This window comes from Callospermophilus lateralis, chromosome 19 (assembly GCF_048772815.1).
Source record: "Callospermophilus lateralis isolate mCalLat2 chromosome 19, mCalLat2.hap1, whole genome shotgun sequence".
Classification (NCBI taxonomy): domain Eukaryota; kingdom Metazoa; phylum Chordata; class Mammalia; order Rodentia; family Sciuridae; genus Callospermophilus; species Callospermophilus lateralis.
The window spans coordinates 8,484,863-8,508,656 of record NC_135323.1 but is presented as its reverse complement, the minus strand read 5'-3'; the positions used below and the strand labels follow the sequence as shown (position 1 = coordinate 8,508,656).

The 23,794-nt window shown below is 58.6% G+C and overlaps 2 protein-coding genes across 8 annotated transcripts; both read left to right on the top strand.

Annotated features, from left to right (window-relative positions):
* Positions 1-360: 360 nt before the first annotated feature.
* On the top strand, positions 361-5,196 carry Mcrip2 (MAPK regulated corepressor interacting protein 2). 3 transcript variants are annotated; one of them, XM_076840449.1, is made up of 5 exons: positions 361-530; positions 612-741; positions 4,125-4,252; positions 4,501-4,668; positions 4,844-5,196. In XM_076840449.1, exons 1-5 carry the CDS (start codon positions 479-481, stop codon positions 4,930-4,932), a joined length of 567 nt encoding a protein of 188 aa, XP_076696564.1. In that variant the 5' UTR covers positions 361-478; the 3' UTR covers positions 4,933-5,196. The 3 variants fall into 3 exon arrangements, with proteins under 3 accessions (XP_076696564.1, XP_076696562.1, XP_076696563.1); XM_076840448.1 differs by having other exon boundaries at positions 365-530; positions 4,501-4,602; positions 4,862-5,196; XM_076840447.1 differs by having other exon boundaries at positions 4,501-4,855.
* An 871-nt stretch (positions 5,197-6,067) lies between these two features.
* Positions 6,068-23,627, top strand: Wdr90 (WD repeat domain 90). 5 transcript variants are annotated; one of them, XM_076841018.1, is made up of 41 exons: positions 6,068-6,107; positions 6,392-6,483; positions 6,823-6,999; positions 7,080-7,188; positions 7,361-7,531; positions 7,805-7,919; positions 8,011-8,078; positions 8,275-8,375; positions 8,445-8,660; positions 9,208-9,276; positions 9,980-10,090; positions 10,162-10,307; positions 10,384-10,441; positions 11,390-11,508; positions 11,598-11,759; positions 11,843-11,973; positions 12,042-12,158; positions 12,580-12,815; positions 12,921-13,060; positions 13,294-13,424; positions 13,907-14,037; positions 14,319-14,480; positions 14,637-14,765; positions 15,058-15,289; positions 15,492-15,665; positions 15,747-15,905; positions 16,213-16,310; positions 16,784-16,886; positions 17,097-17,218; positions 17,364-17,523; positions 17,613-17,803; positions 17,899-18,067; positions 18,190-18,301; positions 18,628-18,799; positions 21,046-21,168; positions 21,273-21,447; positions 21,558-21,688; positions 21,779-21,922; positions 22,447-22,566; positions 22,711-22,795; positions 23,135-23,627. In XM_076841018.1, exons 1-41 carry the CDS (start codon positions 6,098-6,100, stop codon positions 23,320-23,322), a joined length of 5,559 nt encoding a protein of 1,852 aa, XP_076697133.1. In that variant the 5' UTR covers positions 6,068-6,097; the 3' UTR covers positions 23,323-23,627. The 5 variants fall into 5 exon arrangements, with proteins under 5 accessions (XP_076697133.1, XP_076697134.1, XP_076697132.1 ...); XM_076841019.1 differs by having other exon boundaries at positions 8,275-8,660; positions 15,058-15,173; positions 15,249-15,289; XM_076841017.1 differs by having other exon boundaries at positions 8,275-8,660.
* Positions 23,628-23,794: the final 167 nt, after the last annotated feature.

Here is a 23,794-nt window from a genome sequence, read left to right as displayed (position 1 = left end):
TTGCTTCCAGCGTGTACAGAGCACCCCTCAGCACAGGTTCCCCCTCACTACAGATACTCTCAGCACAGACCCCCACCCACATGCAGAGAGGCCCCCAGTAAAGCTCCCTAGCACCCAAGGCAGAGCGCCCTCTCTCCTGTTAAGGGCTAAGTCAACGCTCACGGAGGACTCCGCCTGGAGGTCGCAAAGACCGCCGACCTGGTTCTGCACTGCAGCATCGCATCACCACTAGATGCCCCACAGCTGGGAGCGCCGCCAGCGAGAAATGCCAGTCCGGCACCGGCACGCGGCCCCTTTAAGGGCGGGGGGGATCGTGCACGAGCCGCTCCGCCTTCTGCCCTGCTCCGCCCGCTGCCCTTAAAGGGGCCACGCCCGCGTCGCCGCGGAGCGCGAGCGGTCGGAGGGTGCAGATCCGGCCGGCGGGCGGGGACGGCGGCCGAGTGAGGGCGGAGCGGCCCTGGGTGCGGGCAGGCGTACCATGTACACCATCACCAAGGGGCCCAGCAAGCTGGTCGCACAGCGCCGCACAGGTGCGCCCAGCGGGCGGGAGCGCGGGCGGGCGCGGGCACCGCGGACCCGCGGCTACTGACGTGCCCTCCCCGCGCCCGTAGGTCCCCCGCAGCAGCAAGTGGAGAGCAGGCTCGGTGAGCTCCTGAAATGCCGGCAGCCCGCGCCGCCGGCTTCGCCACCCCCGCGGGCTCAGCCCTTGGCACCGCAGCCCGGACCCTGGCCCTTGTCGAGGTGAGCGTGGCCGCCGGCGGCCTGGAGAGTGACCTTGGGGAGAGGTCGGTGGACGCCGGCGGGGCGCACCGGTTAGCTTGCTCGTGCTTCCGCCCACCTGGCAGGGCCTTAGGGCTCGGCCTGGCTAGCGCGGACACTCCTGGCCACGTGGGGCCTGCCGGCCTGTGATCCGCTCGTGGGTCAAGGGGGCTCCTGGTGGCAGAGGCAGACGCGCCGGGCGACCTTGGGCTGTAAGACGGACCTCTTTTGGACGGCCGAGGTCAAGGGCTGGGAAGAGCTGCCCAGGGCGCAGGCCCTCAAGGTCTCCTGGGTGTCCTTGTGGGAGAGGTGCACGTGTTTCCCTCTTGCCCTGCCAGGCCCCAGCCCTCTGCCTTTCACTCCAGACATCCTGGGGCACTGGAGTCCCCTCCTTTCCAGCAAATGCCCCGGTGCGTTAGGGCCTGCAGCTTCCTTCCTTTCCTAACCAGCCGCCTGCCCAGTGCCCCAAGGAGGCTCGTTCCCAGCCACTTTGCCCTCCAGGGACCATGACCTGGAGGTTAGCCTCCTCCCCCAGGGTTGAACCTTTTACTTCTTTGGCTCAATTTACTCCACTGTTTCCTTCTGGAGCTTGTGGACTTTGCTCCCGCCTAGGCCCCAGGTGGGGGTGGCACAGATCAGCTCAGAGCTCCCTGAGGCAGTGTGGGGCACACCCCAGGAGGTGGGGGCTTTCCAAGCTGAGAACTGACAGCCCCCAGGGGTCCAGAATTGCAGGTTAGCTACAGCTAAGGGGTGCTGTGTCTCTGTGCCCCTCAGCTTCTGGGGCTCAGAATCCACAGGTAGGGTCAGGTGACTGACTTTTGGAGAGGGGTGCTTCCTGATTGAGGGACACATGGACATGCTGAGGCTCTCTGGCCGAAGTGTCCTAGGCCAGAGGTGCGCCCTGGGGAGGGGGTGAGTGGGGTCTTGGGGACATTTGGCTGACATCAGTCCATGTCCTAATTGTTCCAGCCAGTGGAGGAAGCTGAGGCACTCTAGTGTGTAGCCACCGTGTGGTTATTCAGTCAGGGGGTGTAGGCTGGAGTGGCTGATGGACCCCACACCTCTTACCTGGGGGAGCTTCTTCCTCTCCAAGGCTCCATTGCTTCAGACAGCAAGGGCAGGTCCCTGGCAGAGTTGGGAGCAGTGTCAAGGAGGCAGGAAGGAAGAGGGTAAGGTAATGATATTGCCCTAAGTGGGTAAGGACTGCAAGGGACACCCCCAGGCCCACTGGCTGTTTTCTCTAGAGCATAGACCCCCATGAGACCAGATGTGGTGTGGACACCTGAGGTTTTCCATTAGTCAGCCAAGCCAGGCATGCTGGAGGGGAAAGCGGAGGTGGGGTGGCCTTTAGTTCTGCTGGACTGGGCAGGGCTCACTGTTCTCATTTCCTCTGAGGTCAGTGGGTTGCACCCAATCCTAGTCCTTCGGCTAGGAGATTCTGGCAATTCCATGTGTGGCCCCCACTCCTGCTTCTTCTCAGGGGCCACCCTCCAAAATCACCCACCTAACACTCCCACAGCTTCCTTGCTGAGTACCTTTGACCACCCATCATTCATCTGACCAATTGTGGGAGAAGGGCAGTGGTGGCCACTGCCTGTCCTGCTGGCACACAGCAGTCCCAGAGTTCCTGACCTGCTAAATGTAGTTCAGGCTACGCATGGATGTGGGCATTGCCTTTGAAAGTGGACAGGCCAGCTAGATCTTCACCTCTGGCAGTCCTGTTGAGAGAGAAGGAGACAAAATGGGGCAGTATGATTACCTGTCCCCAAGGGTTGTAGGGGGCATGCAGGGACCACCAGAGGTGGGGAGGTAGGGCCTGTGGCCAGCAAGAACACATGAAGGAGGCTGGCTTGAGGGTTGGTACTGGGTCAGGGGTGTGAGCTCTGAGGCCAGGACTACTGCTGAATCTTGTTGCTGTCCCCTTCCCACTTCTTTCCAGCCCAGGTTCTTGGGCCAAAAAAATAGGCTGCTGGTCTATCTTGGAAGTGGTGGAGGGGATACATGAGAGGAAGTGATAAAAGAGGAGGTCTGTGGGCTGGCACTTGCCTGCACAGCATTCCTAAAAGCTGATATAGGTTGGCTATCCTTCACAGGTGCACACTGAGGCTTCCCCTCAAAGAGCCTAGGCTTTATATAACTGGTGGGGTAGTGGGTTGCCTTGCTGGGGCCCCATATCAGCCTGAGCACCACCACCTAGATCCCTTGTAGTTCATAGGGCCAGTTGCATTTCTTCCTCTTAAAAATTTGATGTCCCATCTCCAAGCTTTCCTGGTGTTTGAAGTCTTTCAGGGTGGGGGTGGTTGCAGGCAAGGGGAGGTTGCCAAGAGGAGGGCAGACTTTTATGCCCCGGCTTGCGCAGAAGCTCAGGTAGTCTCGAGGTTGGGGAGGAGCCGCTGCCCCTTCTCAGTCTCCACCTGCACATCTAAGGTTCTCTGTGGCAACAAGACCCTGCCGGCCCTGGGGCTGGCAGGACCCTGCGCCCCTCAAGACCCTCCTCTTTATTTTAGTGCCCCTCTCACCTGAGGAGGAACCCAGAGCGGCGTGGGGTACCTGAGCCCAGGAAGGCGAGCAGGCCGCCCGGGACCGCGAGTGCCTGGTGGAGTGGCAGGCGCAGCCCAGGACTCTGGCTCCCACCTCCTGCTGTAGGTGCGGCTCCATTCCCTCCACGGCCCCACCCTGGGCTTTGTGTGGGCATCATGTGCACAGGGCTCAGCCCTGCCCTGGGCCTGCCTGGCTGGGACCTGCTCAGTGGCCCCCTGGACATCCTGTGCAGCGCCATGGGGGCCATCTCACTTGTATTGCTCCTTGTCTCTGGCTCATGGGGAATGGGCTGGGTTGTGGTCATGCCCTCCCCATTTGATTCTCACAGGCTTTCCGTCCTCATCCCCTCAGGGCCTGGGGGCAGCCAGGGAATGGGAGTGGCAGAGACCATCCAGCTGTTAGGTCTGTTCTCCCACATCAGGTGTAGGTAGAGGAGTAAATGCGCCTGCCAGGTGGGGCTGGGGAAGAGACCTACTCATGACTGAGGTCTACCTGGGCTGTTGAAGGCCTGTCTGGTGGGGGTGAAGGGCAGTGTAGAGGGGCACTGGCTGTGCCTCTGCCAAGGTCGGATACAGCTGGTGATCCCTCCCTGGCCCAAAGTTGCTTCCCTGGGACCAAGGTTTGCAGATATGAGCTGAACTGCCCAGGGCCTGCAAGAGAGGCCTACACCATCAACTGCTGCAGGCCACTGCTCTGTGGTTGAGGAAGGGCCAGGCTGGGCCTGGTCTGGAGCAGTGGGCATGGCCCAAGGCTGCCCTTGGGCTCTGCCAGGTGGCACCTGGGCCTGAATGGGTACTGACCATACTGTCTCCTCCCTCCCACAGTCCAGGGCCAAGACTTGTGTTCAATCGAGTGAATGGCCGGCGGCCCCTCACCACATCCCCATCTCTTGAGAGAACCCAAGAGACCTACACACTGGCCCACGAGGAGAATGTCCGCTTTGTGTCCGAAGGTAGCAAAGGGCTAGAGGGTATGGCTTGGGCTATGGGTCCCAGTGAGGTGAACTGGGATGACCCCAGGTCCTCCAGCCTGCTGCAGCCTGACTGGCTGTGCTTTTCCTTGGCTCTCTGTAGTCTGTCCTGTGACCACCCAGAAGACTGCCTGCTCCCAATGCTGGCCTGAGTCTAGGGTGGCCACTAGGTCCTTGACAGGGAGGGGCTGTCAGGGGTCTGGCTCAGCCTGACCACCCATCCCCTTTAGCCTGGCAGCAGGTGGAGCGACAGCTGGATGGTGGCCAGGCCAGTGAGAGTGGGCCAAGGCCTGTGCAGTACGTGGAGAGGACACCTGATCCCCGGCTACAGAGTGAGCCCCCAGCCCTGTTCCCAGGAATTCTCCCAGACCCCATACCCCAAGGGAGCCCTACTCCATGTTACTGTCTTCCCTTAGCCTCTCTGTCCTGACCTGGGTCCTGCCAGGAGCTTAGGGAGGGGACTTCTAAGCTGGACCCCTTCTTCCCAATGCCTGCTGTTTGGAATCTGAGGGGCCTGTGCTCAGCTTAAGGGCAGAGACAGTGACCAGTCTGGAAGGTGGTGTCACTGTCCAGCTTCTGCTCTGCCCACAGACTTTGTGCCCATCGACCTGGATGAGTGGTGGGCACAGCAGTTCCTGGCTAGGATCACCAGCTGTTCATAGTGGCTGCCTGGGAATGAACACTGACAAGACGGACCCTTGGCCAAAGAAGGCCATGATATCCTCCACCTTGTGGTCGGCTAGAAGCTGGCCTCACCTGAAGTGCCACATTTGGACTTTTGTACCTTTGGTTCCTTGGCCCAGCTGTCCCAAGCTGGCAGGGGCCAGAAGCGGAACCTGTCTGACCTCAGTCCTGCTCACTGCCCAGGGACCAGCCCCTGGGGCTGGCAGGGAAGAGCTGCAGGCTAATAAAGTTGAGAAACTGCCCTTTGGAGTGGCCTTGACTTGAGAGTGTGGGGTCCTTGTGTCAGCTAAGCATACTTTCAGCCATCCCCTCTGGTGCTTCTGGGTCAGCAGGGGCTATAGCTCTGTCCAACTCTGTCTTCGGCTTCTCACCTAGCTGTCTTCCTGGGGCCCTCAGCCAGCTCCTTTTGCTGGGAAGTCTGTAGACCCAGCTCTGCCCCATCTAATGCTCTCCTATTGGCATTTACTGTTGCCAAAGCAACAGGGCCTAGAAAGGCTAAAGAACTGGCCCTGAAATGGGAATCTAGCCACCCAAGATTGGGGCTAGGTCTTGGGATGCCAAGTCCCACTCTCTGAGGCCACCAGGCCTGACTTAAAAGGACTGGGTAAAGATGTCCTGCAGGTCTAGGGGTGGGTAGTGAGCCTGTGGGGACAAACATGGTTGTTTGGGAACCTGAGTCTGTGGGCCCCCGTGGGCACTGACACTAGCACTGCCTTTCTGATGGGTCAAGGGTGACCTTGCCCGTCTTGAGGCAAGAAGACCTGGAGTACCGCGGGTGCTCTCCAGAGGGTTACAGAGCCCAGGTGAGGCTCAGCCTCCCTCCCACTCCCGCCCCTGCCCCGTGCAGCCCCACTCGTAGTGGGGTGCGTCTCAGTCCCGCCACACAGGAGGGTCTGCAGGAGCGGCCTGTGCATGGCGGCCAAGGAGAACCTCGCGGGAAGGCCCTTCGCAGCCCTAGGAAGCGACTGCGGGGTGCAGGGTCTGGTCTCCAGGGGGGCCGGGTCCGGCGATCACGTGGGTCCTGGGCGCCGCCATGGAGGCGGAAGTGACGCGCCGTTACCAGGCGGCCGTTGCTAGGTGCCGTGCTGCGTGCCCTGCGTGGGGCGGGCGCCGGCTGAAGCGGGAAGCGCGAGCTGCCCGGCCATGGCCAGAGGTAGCTGCGCGCGGCGGGCATTCCGGGGTCCTGGAACCCGGGTTCGGGGGCTGGGGTCCCGGTCTGGAAGGCTCCAGGGCCAGTGGGCTCGGGGTACCTGGGGCTGCGGGAGCCGCGAGGGGCCCTGCCGGCCCGGCCGCTGACCTGGCCCCGCGCCCACCACTCGGAGCCTGGGCCTTGCTGTGCGGAAGCCCATCCGTGCGCGCCGTGGTTGCGCTGGGGAAGGCAGAGGGTCCCCCTGGCCCTATACCCTCCAGGCCCTCAGCCGCCTCGCTCTCCCCCAGCGTGGCAGCACCCGTTCCTCAACATCTTCAGATACTTCAGGGTGGACGAGTGGAAGCGGTCCAGCAAGGAGGGCGATGTGTCTGTGGTGACGGTACTGGCGGGGCCTTCCTCCTGCTAGGAAACCTCGTTGTGGACGCTTCTCCTGGGTGCTCCCTGGGTCCCTTTATTTATTTTTTTTTTTGAGGGGGGGATCGGCGGATACTGGGGATTGAACTCGGGGGCACTCGACCACTGAGCCACATCCCCAGCCTGATTTTGTATTTTATTTAAAGACAGGGTCTCACTGAGTTGCTTAGCACTTTGCTGTTGCTGAGGCTGGCTTTAAACTCAGGATCCTCCTGTCTCAGCCTCCTGAGCCACTGGGATTACAGGCGAGCGCCACCGCGCCCAGCCCTGGATCCCTTTGGACGCTGCTCCCTTCTTTGTCCAGGACAAGGCCCTTAAGAGTACCGTGTATCGCATCCAGGGCTCTGTCTCTGCCAGCAATTACATCCTGCTTCCCAAAACCAGCACCCAGTCCCTGGGGCTAACTGGGAGATACCTGTATGTGCTCTTCCGGCCTCTGCCCACCAAGCACTTTGCCATCCACCTGGACCTGTCCACCGAGGTGTGGGGCTTGGGATGGGAGCTGCCTGTGGGCACCATAGCCTGTCATCCCCTCCTCACACCCTTGCTGTGCCCCAGCAGGATGGCCAGGTCATCCGTGTGTCATTCTCCAGCCTCTTCAAGGAGTTCAGGTCCTCTGCCACTTGGCTGCAGTTCCCTTTTGTCTTTGAGGCTAGGACATCCAGGAAAGGTGATACCAAGATGGAATGTGAATGATCTAGTAAGGGCAGCCTCACAGCCAATAGCTGGGTGGTGGAGGTCCAGTCAGGCTGCTGTGGTGGTCTGGGGTGGGTACAGGATCATCACTGTGGAAGTGGGGGCTGCACTAGAGTAGGTGCTGACCTTGGATATATATCCTGCAGACCTAGCAGGTGTGGCCCCCCCTTGTGCCCGCTGGACCTGCCTACAGCTCGACCTGTGTGACATCTTGTCAGTCTACCTGAGCCGGCGCTACGGCCACCTCAAGAGTGTCAGGTTGTGTGCCAACCTGCTGGTCAGGAACCTCTACACCAGCGACCTGTGCTTCGACCCCAGTGAGGGCCAGGCCCCACACCCCACCCAGTCTGTGTCGGCTCTCCTCCCTCTGTGTGTCCATCCCTACCTGTAGCCCCAGGTTTTCTACCAGGGCACCATGCCATCTTTGAGCTCTGAATTGGTGCAGCTGGAGGCCAGAGCCCCCGATTTCTAGATGCAGCCTAGAGTGTGGGTAGTGGCTGGGCCAGTGGCCAGACAGAGCATCCGTGCCTGGGGCTAGAAGAGGTAGCTGGACCAGCCTGCCTCGATTGCAGCAGCCCTTCTCCTTGCAGCTGTCAGTGTGGCTGAGGCTCGGAGGGCAAAGCTGCCAGTCACCCCTGTGCCTCGAGAAATGGCTTTCCCAGTGCCGAAGGGGGAGAGCTGGCATGACCGTTACATGCATGTCCGGTGAGCAGTCTGCCCTCCTGAGGAAGCCTTGGGTACGGGCAAGTGGCCCCTTGGCCTGCAGGGCTGACCCTCTCTCCACCTGCCCACCAAGGTTTCCCAGGGACAACCCGAAAGTGCCTTCCCAGCTGGTCCAGAAGAGTGATTCCCCTATTGCAGCAGGTGGGCTGGGGGCCTCAAACTTTGGCACTGGAAGAGGGGATGCCAGGGTCTGGAGTGGGATGGCGAGCAGCTGCTGTGGTGTGGCTTCTGCAGGGTGGAAAAGCAGGGCCAGTTGTTACCCTGCCCTTGCCAGCCCTCTCAGCAGACATCTTATCATTCTGCTCAGAAAATCACTAGGGTTCTTTATCTGCTGCAGTCTTTTTGGGGCCAGCACCACAGCTTCCTCCTCCCCCAGTGGTCTTTGGAGAGCCCATGCAGAATGTGTCCCCACTGGTCCAGATGCCCAGCCCCACAGCCGTGAGTGCCCCCAGGAGAGGGCTAGGGGACAGCAGCGCCAAGGTACCAATGTGCTCTGGTTCCCCACAGCCTCCCCAGTTTCCCTCAGCACCCAGTCTCCTTCCAGAAGCCAGCCTGTCCTGTGAGCACTCAGAGGTGCCCAGGGTCAGTGGCCTTAACACCAGTACCCAAGATCCCACGGCCTGGGCAGAGGCTGCTGACATGCACACAGTGGTCAGTAATGGCCATGTGCTTGCCCACAAGTCAACTGAGATGCCTGTGACTCTTGATGCTGGCTCCTGCAAGGTGAGTGCCCATCCAGAGCAGGCAAGGTATGGGTGGGGTATGGGTAAGGAGCTGCCCAGCCTGGGCTCACCATGGCTACATCAGGCAGGCCTGCCTTCAGTGTCCCTGCTCATGCAGGCTCCTGGCAGGATGCAGAGGTGGCAGGAGACAGCTTTGGGCATGACCCCTATGTGCATGTCCAGTGAGCAGTGTTTCACAAAGAGTAAGGAAGGACTTGTCTTAAGTAACACCCCAGTCTAGGCAGCTTGGGAAAGCAGGACCCAGAGCTCCCGGGTCTGGCATGGCAGCCAGGGTCCTGGCTTCCAGTCTGAGGGAAGCTGCCAGTAGGAGCCACCTGGGACTCAAGTGGCTTTTTCTTATTCCTTTTGGTGGTGCCGAGGATGTAGCCCAGGGCCTTGCAAATGCTAGGCAAGTGCCCTACCACGGAGCTGCACCCCAACCTCAGGTGGGCTTTTCTTGAGAGGCAGGACACAGCCCCAGCATTAGAGGGTCAGGCCTTGTGTGGGGTGTGTCTCCTGGGATCTCACTACATATTTATCTGTTTCAGCATTTTCTCCCAGACCCAATTCTGAGGCTCAAGGGTGTCATTGGCTTTGGGGGTCACAGCACCAAATGGGTGAGGATCCTGTGGCTGCTTCCAGGGAACCTCTTGTTGGGCAATTGAGCACTGGGGAGAGATTCCCAGCCCCCTTGGTCATCAAGTTCCTTTACCCTGCAGGCTCTGTGGGCTTCCCTCTGGTCCCCAGATATCCGACACTGCCATGCCCACCCATGCTTAGAACATCCTGGGTGCACGTGGGTTTCCAGGTCCTAGGTGTATGTGGGTTTCCAGGTCCTAGGTGTTCCCTGTTTGTTCTGCAAAGCCTGATAGCCATGGCTAGGTTAAAGTGCTTCCAAAGACCAAGAGCCCTGGTTTGCACCTTTATTGCTCCATGAGGGTGGCCCACCCTGATCTCAGCCAGCTGTGTGGAGCTCTGACAGGTGAGGGGGGCCTACCAGAGAAGAGCCCCAGTTTGAGGAGGCAGTGCTCACCACCTGCCCATGGCAGCCCTTGGCCCTTGTTGAGCTTCCCTGGACTCAGGCTCTTGTACTGCAGGCAGGTACTAGAGGCCATGCATGTTTTAGCCATCCTTTCTGTATGTATGCAGTCATGGATTGTGCTTGTGATGGAGGAAGGTGTACTCTGTGCTGTGCATACCTGTGTACCAGGCCTTCCACCTCCTCCTTGGTCTTGGGTGGTAGATGAAGCTGGCCTCCAGGCAGTGAGGAGGGATCTTGGGTGCTGCTGGTGACAGTGGTCCTTGGTCCTTGTGTGTTAGGCCCTGTGGACCAAGGATGGGACATCTGTTGTTTACCCCTGCCATGCCGTCATTGTTGTCCTGCACATTGACACTGGGGAGCAGCGCTTCTTCCTGGGCCACACAGACAAGGTGGGTGCTGCCTGGGCTTGTGGGCCTGCTCCAGCAGCTGCACATCCTCCTTCCACCCTGTGCCTCCCCAGGTCTCTGCCCTGGCCCTGGATGGGAGCAATGCACTGCTGGCCTCAGCCCAGGCACAGCCCCCCAGCGTGGTGCGGCTCTGGGACTTCCAGACTGGGGGATGCCTGTCCCTGTTCCAGAGCCCAATGCATACCATCTACTCCCTCAGGTGGGCACCAGGCTTCCACACTGGGGCTGGGTGGGGGATTGCCCAGGTGGTGCTGACACCTGTTTTACATCCACAGCTTTTCTGGCAGTGGAGCTCTTCTCTATGGCGTTGGCAAGGATGGCCATGGCAGGACGGTACTGAGCCCGGCACAGGGTGATGGGGCAGCCCCATCAAGTACACAGGAGCTGTAGCCAGTCTGTGCTTCCTAAAGATCTGTTTCCACTTACTTCTACGTATCAAAGTAACACTCATTCTTTTTTAAAAAAAAGTCAAGCCAGGTGCAGTGGCACCTATACTCCCAGCTATTCAGGAGGCTGAGGTTTGAGGATTGGTTGATGCCAGTCTGGGCAACATATTGAGACCTTGTCTCAAAAAAAAAGCCAAGCTGTGGAGCTTGGGTTGTGGCTCAGTGGTAGAATGCTTGCTTAGCATGTGTGAGGCACTGGGTTCAAATCTCAGCACCGCATATAAATGAATAAAAATAAAGGTTTGTTGACAACTAGAAATGAAATAAAAAAGTAAAGGACCAAAACTAAAAAAAAAAAAAAAAAAAGAATAGCCAAGCAACCTAGGAAACCATGCTCCTTTGCCTCCTGCTTGACAAGACTTCGCTTTTTCTTTTCTTTTTTTTCTTCTTCTTTTGGTGCCAGGGATTGAACCAGGTACTCTACCACTAAGCCATACCTCAGCCCTTTTTATTTTTATTTTGAGCAAGGTCTTGCCAAGTTGCTGAGGCTGGCCTCAAACTTGTCATCCTCCTGCTTCAGGCTTCCTAGTGAGTCCATGGGATTAAAGGAGTGACCACTGCACCCAGCTGCCTCTTGCTTTTCATTTACTCAATTCCAGGTCACATTCTATTGTCTCTTCAGACACGGCTGTGATTCCAGCTCAGGCTTGTCTTGTAGAAGTCCCAGAGTTGGCTACATCTTGGGGAGCATCTGTGTAGGGTGATCCCCCACCCAAGTGCTCACAGGCTGGTTTCTGCACAAGAGAAAAGCTGCTGGCTTGTGGACTCAGCTGGGCCTCAAGGAGTAGAGGGGGCCCTAGAGGTTGCCCCAGGGCTCAGCATGGGTTCCTTGCAGGTGGTGGTGGCTTGGAGCACAGGCCAGGTGGGCCGTGGTGGCCAGGTAGTGGTTCTCGCCAAGGTGCACACTGACCTTGACATCCAGGCCTTCCGGGTTGCCTTTTTTGATGGAACCAGGTAATGGTCAGTCCTTGGCACTGGAGCAGGGTCCTGGCCTCAGCCCCTCTGCTCCCTGGGTGGTGCTCACTACTCCTTGCTTCTTATAGGATGGCCTCCTGTGGGCGAGGCAGCCTCCGGCTGTGGCGGCTGCGTGGTGGGACGCTACGCTATTGTTCCGTGGACCTGGGAGAGTACTGTACACTGGAGCTCACTGACCTTGCCTTCGTGCAGGCCCAGGGTGGCCACCGAGCACCTTTGGACTACACACTGTGAGCCCTGCCCTTCCCCACTACCCATAACCCAGCCTTCCCTGTGCCCTCAGACCTCCCTCACCTGTCACTTCCTGGGGCAGCTATGTGTGTAGCCGTAATGGCCACATCTTGGAGATTGACCACCAGCGCATGGCTGTGAGGTGCATTCGCCGCCTGCTGCCCTCACGGACCCCTGGCAGCTCCCTCCCCCAGAAGTCGACTTTCAGCTCAGGTAGGTGGACACAGCTCTGGTGGAAGTGGCCTCAGGCCAACAGAGGTGCTAATGCCCATACTCTGCAGGCCTGGGCATTGCCATCAGCAGCCTCAGCATCTCCCCAACTGTCTGCGCTGTGGGTTCTGAGGATGGCTGTCTGCGACTCTGGCCCCTGGACTTCTCATCACTGCTCCTGGAGGCAGGTAGGCTGCATGTGTGTGTTGGCTGTACCTGCTCAATGAGACCCTGGCCTGTGTGGGGTTGCGGGGCACTGGAGTCCTGTGGGTGAGGGCAGGTCCTCTGGCTCTCACTTTGGCAGTGCTGTCTCTGGGCTAGACAGGGAGTTAAGGGACCAGGGGCTGTGTCTTGAGCCATGGGGTCCACTGATGCCTGCAGGCCAGCTCTGCAGAAGGGCACAGGGCAGGGATGAGGGAGAAAGTACCCTCAAAGCCCTGGCCCCATCTGGTCCAGGAGTGGTGGTCTTAAGGAAGCTGTTCCTCCTGGCCTATGGGGAGCAGATTATCTGTTCCAGCACCTCTGGGCCAGGCAGCACAGTGGCACATCTGCCTAGGCCAGCTCTGGTAGCAGTGGGCCTGGCAATTGCTGATCCTGCCTTACCCACAGATCAGGAAGGCCCTGTCAGCTCCGTCTGCTTCAGCCCCGATGGCCTGCGTGTGCTGTCCACCACCTCCTCAGGCCACCTGGGCTTCCTGGACATCCCATCCCAGGAGTACACTGTGCTGGCACGCTCCCACATGGCCCCCGTGCTGGCAGTCTCCACAGAGCGGAGCCGTGGACAGCTGGCTACTGTGTCCTTGGACCACACTGTCCGCATCTGGGACCTGGCCACCCTACGGCAGGTGGGAAGCGGCCAAAGGCAGGCTAGGCAGGGAGGGGATGGATGCCCACAAGGCCTTTAGTCCTCCAGTAGTGTCTGGGCCCTCACAGTGGCCTCTGCCTTCCAGCTGTATGACTGCACGTCCTCTGATGAGGCCCCCAGTGCTGTTGCCCTCCACCCCAAGAGCCCAGCCGTCTTCTGTGGCTTCAGCAGTGGGGCTGTGCGCTCCTTCAGTCTGGAGACGGCTGGGGTCCTGGCAGAACACACGTGAGTGCCTGGCCAGCTGCCAGTCCTTGACAGGCTTGGACCCCACAGGGACCCCACAGTGGAAGCTGGGGTGGCCTGTGGGATCCCTTGGGTGGGGGTTTGGCCAGATGGAGGAGGGCCTTCTTCAGGAAGGCCAGTGATACCCAGAGCTCTGCCCTCTGTGGCTCTTTGGGCTCCTATATCCTAGCTGGGTTCCCAGGGTTGAGACCAATGACTGTTCTCATGTGGTACAGGTGTCACCGTGGAACCATCACTGGCCTGGTTGTCACCCCCGATGGCAACTTCCTATTCAGCTCCTGTTCCCAGGGCTCCCTGGCCCAGTACAGCTGTGCTGTCTCCCAATGCCCTGTCCTCTGTGTAGCAGGTGAGGCTCCTAGCGCCATTCAGGCAGGTCCTCCTAGGAGGCCAGCACCCAGACATACAGGCCTGCATGGCTGCCTCCCAGAACCTTTCATCTAGACCCCTACCAAGGGCTAGATTCAAAGCTCACCCGAAAAAAAAAAAAAAAGAAAAAAAAAAAAAAAGCTCACCCAAGGGTCTGTGTCTGTCCTGCCCCAGGCAATAGACAGCTGATCACCTGGGGCTGCGGGTGGGGTCCAGCACTAATGGAGGCATCTGCCTCCCTATGGACCTGGGACTCTGGCTTTCAGAGCTCTTGCTTGGTCACTCCTGGCCCCCAGCCCTCCTGGGGTGTGCTGCCCTCTGGGTGCTCTTTGCCTGAGGCCAAGGCCTCTGTGGAACATGCTGATCTCCCTGGCTTGTGTCCTATGGGTCAGGATTGGGTGGACCTCCTCAGGGCCATTTGCCCAAGGTGCTTCCCCCATGTACTGCCCTGTGCCACCACAGTGAACACGGTGTGCCAGGATGCCCACCCAGGCCCCAACACCCTGGCAGTCAGTGGGGACAGCCGCCTGCTGGCCTTCGTGGGCCCCTCTAAGTACACAGTGACAGTCATGGACTCAGCCTCCCTGAACGAGGTGAGTCTGCAGGATGTTGTGGGCCCAGGGGCTCTCCTTGGCTGGGTGTGGAGTACAAAGGGGTCATGGGGGAGGCAGGAGGCCAAAGTCATCGGAAGCGAGCCCTAGCTTCCCTTACACTTGTGGGCAGAGATGTCGCTGAGCCAAGTGGACTACTAAGCCAACCCTGTGTCCTGGTAAGGCGGGGCTCCTGTCTGGGGGTGGTGCTGGGTACCCAGGTCTGTGCCTCCAGCTGCCTCCCTCCCTGGCTCATTTGAGACCAAAGCCACTCTTACCCCCAGCTACTGCGGGTTGATGTCAGCACCCTGGATCTGGCCAGCAACCACCTGGACTGGGCTGTGGCCATCTGCTTTGGGCCTGCAGCCCTGGGCCACCTCCTGGTGTCCATCTCATCCGACAAGGTTGTGGTTCTTGATGCCTTGTCAGGACGCACCATCCGGGAGGTAAGCCCTGGGACTGTGGCCTGGCCTTCGCTTCCCTTTGTTCCCACAGCCTCTGTAGCCAGGCAGGGGGCCACAGATGCACTCTGAGAAAGGGAAGCTCCAGCCTGCCTGCCGCCCCACCATGAGGGGGTGTTTTCCAAGAATTCTCTATTGCAGCTGCCCAGTGTCCGTCCCATAGCCTGCTCCTCCCTGGCCCTCAGTGAAGATGCCCACTTCCTGCTGACAGCCACCAGCCGGGCCATCAGAGTGTGGAATTACTGGACACAGGCTGACTCCAGCTGCCAGGTGGGTGCTGTGGGCAGGCAGAAGGCCCTTGCTGTTGGGAGCCTCCACGGGGGGGGTTGGGGAGACCCCTGTGGGCCTAGGAGGGGTGGTGCAGTGTTCTCTAGGGATAAGACAGGTAGGGGATGGGAGGAAAGGTGACCTTCATTTTGCCTGTCAAGGCCTAATGTCACATGATTGACTGTCAGTCTCTGGCCCTGCAGGTCTGGGGCTTACTGCCAGGTTGAGATTCTGGGAGCACAGTCATTCTCTGGCCATAGTCAGGGTCCCTGTATGTGACACCCACTGCCCCCAGGTGTACATTGGCCACTCAGAGCCAGTGCAGGCTGTGGCCTTCACCCCAGACCAGCAGCATGTACTCAGCGTGGGGGACGCCATCTTTCTCTGGGATGTCCTGGCCACCCCTGACAGGCAAGTGTCTGCCCTTGACCATATCCAGCTGGGCCTCCCGCTGGCCCCCCTGACACCCTCTCTCATTGCCTCCAGTGGCCGAAGCATGCCCAGAGTGCCCCTAGCCCATGAGGTTGGTGAGTGGTCTGGCTCTGCAGGAGGGCAGTGTGGGGATGCCTGCGGCACCATGGTATTGCTTGGGCGGGGCCTTCCACAGACTGGGCAGAGTGGCACCTGTTCTTCTCCCATATCCATGTACCCACCACCACCAGAGGCTTGCCTCCCCGGTAGACCCTGCTGTGCCCAGCTCTGAACACCATATGCTCCTTGCATCCCCAGGCCCAGGTCCCGGGCAGCTGGAGGGTCCAGCATGTGGGGCCGACAGGCTCCCCGGGCAGCTGGAGGGTGCAGCATGTGGGGCTGACGGGCTCCCCCGGCAGCAGGTGCCTGTGCCATCTCAGGGACCCCCACCGAGGCTGGACATGTGTGCCATGCCCCCTGAGGGCAATGATGGTGAGAGGCAGGGGTCCTGGGGCCCCAGGGGGGTGCAGATGGGCAGATAGTGTGGGTTCCTCTTCCTCTTGCTGCCCCCAGGTACGTTCTGCATGTCGAATGAGGAAGAGCTCTGCAAGGAGAGCCAGAGCCCACCCGTGCTTGTGGAAAGGGAGACTGGTGGGGCTGGCAGTGCGGCCTGGGGGTCTGTGAGGCGATCCCAAGGACTCTTCATATCTCCCCTTTGCCATAGCTGGTCCAGTAAGCAGTTCAGAGCAGCTGGGTGGGTGGGGACCCTTGGTGACAGGGTACCAAGTCTCAGGCGCAAGTATGCAAGTGTCTTGAGGCCTTAAGGGGCCTAGGTGGCTCTGACTGCCCTGACCTTTGGGGTGTTTCCTCCGAAAGATGCGGTAACCTGCAGAGCCAGGGCCAGGCTGGGATGTCCATGGGGCTGGGTGGGACACAGCTCTCACTGCCCAGCAGTGTATGGGACTTTGTGTGGGGGGAGGAGTCTCTGAAGGGTTTGAGGAAACATAACATCCTGTGGCCTCTTTCTTCTCCCTGCCAGGTACCCGGAGCATCCAGGAAGCGAGGGCTCAGCCTCTAGCCCGCCCAGATTCCTACAAGCACTTCACTGCTCGCTATAAGGCCTCCACACTGGCTGAGGTTGGTTGTGCCCTGTCTGCAGACAGGTGGCTTCTGGGGCTGGGGTTGTGGTAGAGCACTTGACTAGCATGTGTGAGGTCCCTGGGTTTGATCCTCAGCACCACATATAAATAAACATAATAAACATGTTTAAAAAAAAAAAAAAAAAGGTGGCTTCTGGGAGCCCTCCTTCCCAGGACTTCCAGGGCCTGTTCCTAGAGGGACACTCTTCCTTCCTGCGCTCACACTCCTTTCATCCCTCTGCCACAAGCATGGACCTGGTGGCGGCCTGCTTACCCACCCTCTGCCGCTTATCAACCACTGCCCCTCCCCAACCTCCCCATGCTCTAGGCGCCCAGAGCTTCTGGAGTCCCCACCTGTCCCCAGCTCCCAATTTTAGCTGGCCTGGATGTCCCCCAGAGAAGCTCCCACGTTCAGGTCAGGGGTCCAGGTGACTGTGCTGAGCACCAGCATCTGGGTCTGCTTCCCTTCAGAGCACCTCCTTCCCTCCCGAGGGTGCCAAGCAACTGCGCCTGAGAACCGTGGTGGGCTACAATGGGAACGGGCGGGCCAACATGGTCTGGAAGCCAGACACAGGTAGGCCCAGCGGTGCAGGCAGAGGAGCAGCAGGGCAGGACCCAACTCTATCCCAGGCCAGGTCTCTCAACAAATGAGTGCTGGCTGTCAGCTGGGAGCTCTGGGGGGGCTCTGCTGCTGCAGGACCTGTCGATGTGAGCCTGCCCAGCTGCTGGCACTGACAGGGAGAAGGCACCCCAGGGGCCCTGGCTGGCATTCTCCCTGCTGCAGGGTTCTTTGCCTATACCTGCGGCCGCCTGGTGGTGGTGGAGGACCTGCACTCTGGTGCCCAGAAGCACTGGCTTGGCCACCCTGAGGAGATCTCCACACTGGCCCTCAGCCACAACTCCCAGGTGCCTGCCCAGGGCCATGGTGCTCAGTAGAGCTGGCTGTTGCCCAGTCAGTGGGAAGGACCCTGTCCCAGCCTCCCTTCTGCCAGAGATAGGGCAGGCCAGCTGCTGCATGCTCTCCACTGACCGCCCACCTCTCACCTACCAGGTCCTGGCTTCTGCATCTTGCTGCAGCAGCGCAGCCGCCCGCTGTCAGATCCGCATCTGGGATGTGCCTGGGGGCCTCTGCCAGCAGCTTATTTCTCACCACAACACTGCCGTGCAGGCACTGGCCTTCTCACCAGATGACAAGCTTCTTGTGTCATTGGGTCAGTGAGTAGGGTAGGCAGAAGCAGAGCTTCCTGGGACCCCGGGGAGGCTGACTGAGTTCACAACATGGCTGCCCACACATCCCCAGGGGACTATGGTGACTGCACACTGGCCTTGTGGAGCACAGCCACCTATGAGCTCATGTCCTCTGCCTGCCTCCTGGAGTCCATGCATGGTGTGGCCTTTAACCCCTGGGATGCCAGTGAGCTTACCTGCGTGGGCACAGGTTCTGTTGCCTTCTGGTTCCTGCAGCAGCGTGGAGCAGACGTGAACCTCCAGGTGCCAGGCCCTGCTCGGGTGCTTAGGTTCCCAAGAGGTTTTCAGGGATGGAGTCTGGACATCTCTTACTTACAGTCACCCTTGTGCCCTGCCAGATGCACAGAGAGCCAGTCCCTGAGGAGGTGGGGGCAGTGGAGCTTACCGCACTCTGCTATGGGGCTGCTCCCCTGCTGTACTGTGGCTCCAGTTCTGGCCAGGTCTGTGTCTGGGACACATGTGCTGGCCGCTGCTTCCTGACCTGGGAGGCAGATGATGGCGAGATTGGTAGGTGCCCAATGGGAGGACCCCTGGATGGCTAAGGGCTCAGACCTAGCCCTGGGATGGGGGACCTGGTTTCCAGTCTCGGGGCCCGCGGAAAGCAGCTTACGACCACCCCTACCTCCTAGGGGTGCTGCTGTGCTTGGGTTCAAGGCTGGTCAGTGGTAGCAACACTAAACGGCTACGCCTGTGGTCCGTGGGGGCCGTGCCAGAGCTGAGACGCAAGGGCTCTGGTGCCAGGTGAGCTGGGGGGCCTCTGCTGCACACGGTACCCATGGGTTCTGGCTGCGGGTCCTCTGGTGTCCTCAGTAGCCCTGAAGATCACCACTAGCACTCCTGCACACGTTGCTACTCCTAGGCAAGGCTGCCTGCAGAGCTGTCACCTAGGGGTCTGTCTGCACATGGCCTGAGCCCCAGAAGCCACAGCCCTAGGCTCCATGCTGCTATCTCCACCCAGGAGCACTGCTGGGCCTCAGACATGATGGCTGTCGGCTTTCACCTGGCAAGCTGAGCTGGCTCCCATCTCCTGCCTTGAGACCAGCTGCCCCTTTTCCCTGTGCTCTTAGGTCCAGCTCTGTGTTCATGGAACGCGAGCTGACCCTGGATGGGGCTGTGGTGAGTGCCAGCTTCGACAGCAGCATGGACATGGGCATCGTGGGCACCACGGCTGGCACACTGTGGTATGTCAGCTGGGCTGAGGGAAGTAGCACCCGCCTCGTCAGCGGCCATAGGAGCAAGGTAAGCCACTGGGTGGCTTGAGATGTTCAGAGGTCTCCAACCTCGGTAGGGCAGGTTGTGCAGGGAAGCAAGCCTGTCTGGCTGCCCCCTGAGGTTTCATGTCTCACTAGTGACCAATAGGGAGCCTCAGGATGGCCAGAATCTGTGGTGCCTATGTGAGGCAGGGGCCTGAGGTGTTCTGCAGGCTTCTAGACCTTTCCTATCTTCCTTTCTTCTTAAACTCACTTATTGAAGGCCTGTGCCATCTGTCCCAGCACCTCCCACACTGGCTGTGCAAATACCATCCAGTGCGGTTGAAGCCTGGGGTTGGTAGGAGGCCAGGCAGGTCTGGTCAGGTTTGGTTCTGGCTGGGTCAGCTTGAGTCTGGTCAGGGTTTGGTCAGATCTGAGTCAGGTCTGCTCGGAATCAGGTCAGTTCTGGCTGGGTTGTTGTCTATTCTGGTTGGGTCTCTAGAGGGTCAGGGTCTGGTCAGGGTCTGGTTGGATCTGCTTTTAGAGGAGTGTGCCATTGTGCCCAGCCAGCCTGAGGTTGAGTTGATTTTTTGTTTGTTTGTTTGTTCCAGGGATTGAACCCAGGGGCACTCTGCCACTGAGCCACATTGCTAGCCCTTTTTATTTTTTATTTTCAGAGAGGGTCTTGCTAAGTTGCTGAGGCTGGCCTTGAACTTGGGATCCTCCTGCCTCAGCTTCCCAGGTTACTAGGACAGGTGTGCACCCCATACCCAGTCATCATCCCATTAAAGTCAGTGGTTCTAGCATCTTCCATCGAGTTATCAATCATTACACACTCAATGTCAGAGCATTCTCATCACCCCAAAAAGACACCTCATACCTGTCAGTGTCCCCTTTTCCCCTCCTCTCAGCCCCGGCAGCCACAAGTTGGCTTTCTATCCACATGGATGTGCTCTTTCTGGACAGTTCCTATGAGTGGACTGTGTCCAGCCTCTCTCCTTGAGCACCCGTCCTCAGGTGCATCCCAGCTGTCGCTATTGTTAGTGCTTCCACTTTATGGCCAAGTACTTCCAGTGTATTGGCATACCATGTGTGTCCCGAGTCCTTGAGCTGAGCTGGTTGTCACTGGTGGCACTCAGGTGGTATGGGACTGCAGGGCTCAGAGGCCACATTCTGGGCCCACTCTTGCTCTTCTGAACTGAGCTGGGGTCGAATGTGTGCTAGGCCAGCCCTCTGCCTCTTGAGCTATTGCACCCTGAGTCCTCTTGGGTGAGACGTATCAAGAATTCACACGGGTACCTGAAACAGGTTCAGCTCCAGGCTGTTTGGTTGTGCCACATTAGAGTGTGGCATCTGTGCCACCCTTTCTCCAAAATCTCAATTGCCAACTGGCAGCTGCATGATGACACATCTGCTATCTGCCTTGATGTATGCTGAGCACTGCAGGCCACCACTGTCATGACCACCACAACAGCAGGGGTGTCTGCTGGGCTCGTCTGCAATCTACATCCCTCTGGAGACAAGTCACATCACTGTGTCTCAGATGCTGCCAGGGTTTTCTGTGGAATCCCAAGTCCCAGGGGCATGTGGGGTCCACCCATGTGGGTGTGGTGGACCAGGCAGACTTGGGCAGCAGAAGGGTATTCTTGCCTTGACCTGGAAGCTTAGATCAGAAAGGCCCAGCCCCAGCCCAGGCACAGTGGCCAGGCCTGTTATCTCAGCCACCTGGGAGGCTGAGGCAAAAGGATGGAAAATTCAAGGTCAGCCTCAGCAACTTAATGAGGCCCTAAGCAACTTAGTGAGATAGGGTCACTAATATAAAAAATAAGGGCTGGAGTTGTGGCTCAGTGGTAGAGCATTTGCCTAGCACATGTGAGGCCCTGGGTTCAATCCTCAGCACCACATAAGAATAAATGAATAAGGTAGCTGGGCGCAGTGACACACACCTGTAATGCCATGGGCTCTGGAGACTGAGGCAGGGGGATCATGAGTTCAAAGCCAGCCTCAGCAATAGTGATGCAGTAAGCAACTGTGTGAGACCCTATCTCTAAATAAAATACAAAATAGGGCTGGGGATGTGGCTCAATGGTCGAGTGCCCCTGAGTTCAATCCCCTGTACCCAAATAAATAAATAGATAGATGGATAAATAAAGCTATAGAAAAAATGTTACATTTAAAAAGGGGGGGGGGGGCTGGCTGGGCATGTTGTTCAATAGTTAGGTGCCCCTGGGTTTAATCCCCAGTACCAAAAAAAAAGAAAAGAAAGGCCCAGACCCAGCTGCCCGGGTTCTACAGGTGAACGAGGTGGTCTTCAGTCCAGACGAGTCTCACTGTGCCACAGGGGGTGAGGACGGCAGTGTACGGGTGTGGTCCTTGGCCAGCATGGAGCTGGTGATTCAGTTCCAGGTGCTGAACCAGGTATGTCAGGGCCCAGGCCACCATGCATCCTGCCTGCTGAGCCCTCCCTCTGGCTTTGGCCTTGTCCGTGGGGTAGTGCTGATCTCCCCTATATGGATATCCAGAGCTGCCTCTGTCTTGCATGGAGCCCCCCATCCTGTGGACATCCAGAGCAGCAGCAGGTGGTGGCCGGCTACAGCGATGGCACACTGCGCGTATTCAGCATTGCCCGTACCTCAATGGAGCTCAAGATGCAACCCCACCGGGCTGCCCTTATGGCCCTGGCCTTTTCCACTGATGGTGAGGACCAGGACTGCACAGGGCAGCAGTGGCTTCCCCTGCCCAGGCCCAGATCAGATCTCCAGGTTGGGGTCTGACTCACAAGGTATCCATGTTCCCACCTGGCCCAGGTCAAACCATCCTCTCTGGAGACAAGGATGGGGTTGTGGCTGTGAGCCGCCTCCGCACAGGGATAACCTTCCGTGTGTTGAGTGACCACCAGGGTGCCCCCATCTCTACCATCCAGAGCACAAGTAAAAAGGTTGAGCAGGCTGTGGGAGGGTCCTGGGCTGTGGCAGGGCGGGAGGGTGGTGCACAGGGCAGGAGGTGCCCACAGCCCTCACTTCCCCAGTATGGAGATCTAGGGGTGGAGGGCACAGACCTGTGGCTGGCTGCTAGTGGGGACCAAAGGATCAGCGTCTGGGCCTCTGACTGGCTGCGGGATTGCTGCGACCTCCTGGACTGGTTGAGCTTCCCAGCACCTGCCACCTTGGAGGTAAGCATCCCAGTGGTGGGGCTGGGATTGTGGCTCAGTGGTAGAGTGCCCGCCTGGTGAGTGTGAGGCACTGGGTTTGATTCTTAACAGAACATAAAACAAATAAAGATTAAAAAGTGGGAGGGGGGCTGGGAGGCTGGGGACATAGGTCAGTTGGTAGAGTGCTTGCCTCACATGCACATGTTCAATCCCCAGCACCACAAAAAAAGTGTGTGTGTTGGTGGGGGCAGATGTGGTGGCACATTCTGGTAATCCCAGTGGCTTGGGAGGCTGAGGCAGGATCATGAGTTCAAAGCCAGTCTCAGCAAAAAAAAAAAAAAAAAAAAAAAAAGCTAGGCTAGGCACTTAACAACTCAGTGAGACCCTGTCTCTAAGATACAAAATAGGGCTGGGAGTGTGGCTGAGTGGTCGAGTGCCCCTGAGTTCAATCCCCAGTACCCCCCCCCAAAACAAAAAAAAAAAAAGGGAGGGTTGGGGGAACAGTGCCTGCCCACTCCACCACAGCATGCTACATCCGTCTTTAGGCCTCAGGCCTCCCTCCACCCTCCCTTGCTGCCTTCTGCCCTTGGGATGGGGCACTGCTGGTGTGCGTGGGCCTCGGTGCACATGAAGAGGTAGTCTTCTACAGCCTCCGCCAGAAGCAGGTGTGTATATATACCTGTTTGGGCCAGCAGCCCAGGCATCCAGGGCCATAGGGCCATGGGGTCAAGGGAGCCTGGGTTGGGCCCCAAGCAGGAGTGCCCCCTGCCTAGGCCAAGACCCCTAGCCTCACACTGGCTGCCCCACAGGTGGTGGAGAAGATGTCATTGCCCTTCTTTGCCATGTCCCTGAGCCTGTCTCCAGGGGCATGCTTCATAGCCATTGGCTTTGCTGGTGAGTGTGGTGGGTACAGACTTGGGCCTGTCTTAGGTGGGGCCAGGCAGGCTCACCTGCCTCCCAGACACTCAGCTTACATGTGCCTCAGGATGCTTACTCCTGAAGCAGCAGGAGGCACTGGGTGTGAGTGGAAGATTAGTTGTAGCACCAAGGAGGACTTGCCTCACCCTGCCAAGACCTCCACAGTGGGCCCCAGCATGTGGAGATTACAGCCCTGACCCCTCTGGTCTCAGGTTTCCTGATGCCAACACCATGCCTAGCTGGGGACATGGCCAGGGAGGGTTGGGGGTCACTGAGCACTGCCTAGCCCTCCTCACCTGTGCTGTCTACCCACAGAATGCACACTGAGGCTCTTGGACTGCATGTCAGGGGTAGCCCAGGACTTCACTGGCCATGATGACTCTGTGCACCTGTGCAGGTTCACCCCATCTGCCAGGCTGCTCTTCACAGCTGCCCACAATGAGATCCTGGTGTGGGAGGTCATGGGCCATGGATGCAGAGTGACTGCAGTCTTAGGTCCCTGATGGCCTGCTGGGCACCTACAGAAAAGCCAGGTTGGGATCGTGGCATGCAGAGCCAGATGGCCTGGACAGGCTGGGACTCTAAGTCATCAGCACCGAGCTCCTTTGAATTTGAGTGACCAGAATAGATAATAATAGGGCGTGGGATGTAGCTCAGTGGCAGAGACTTGTCTAGCATGTATGAGGCCCTGGTTTCTATCCCCAGCACTAAAAACAAAAACAAAAACAAAAAGACCTGTTGCCTTTTACTCTGAGGAGTTGTTGATGTTCCTATCTTTTAGAATTTAAATAAACATGCACATTTATTACATTGTGCTACATTGTTTCATTATTGCCCCATCTTTCACCTCCCCTGGTCACTCCAGTCCTGAAGTCATCTCCCCCAGTCTGCCCAATTCCTAGTCAAAGGCCCTGTCGCTCCACTTACCAGCTAAGAGGGCCGTTCAGGTCTCCAAACCTTCGCCCACGTCACCTG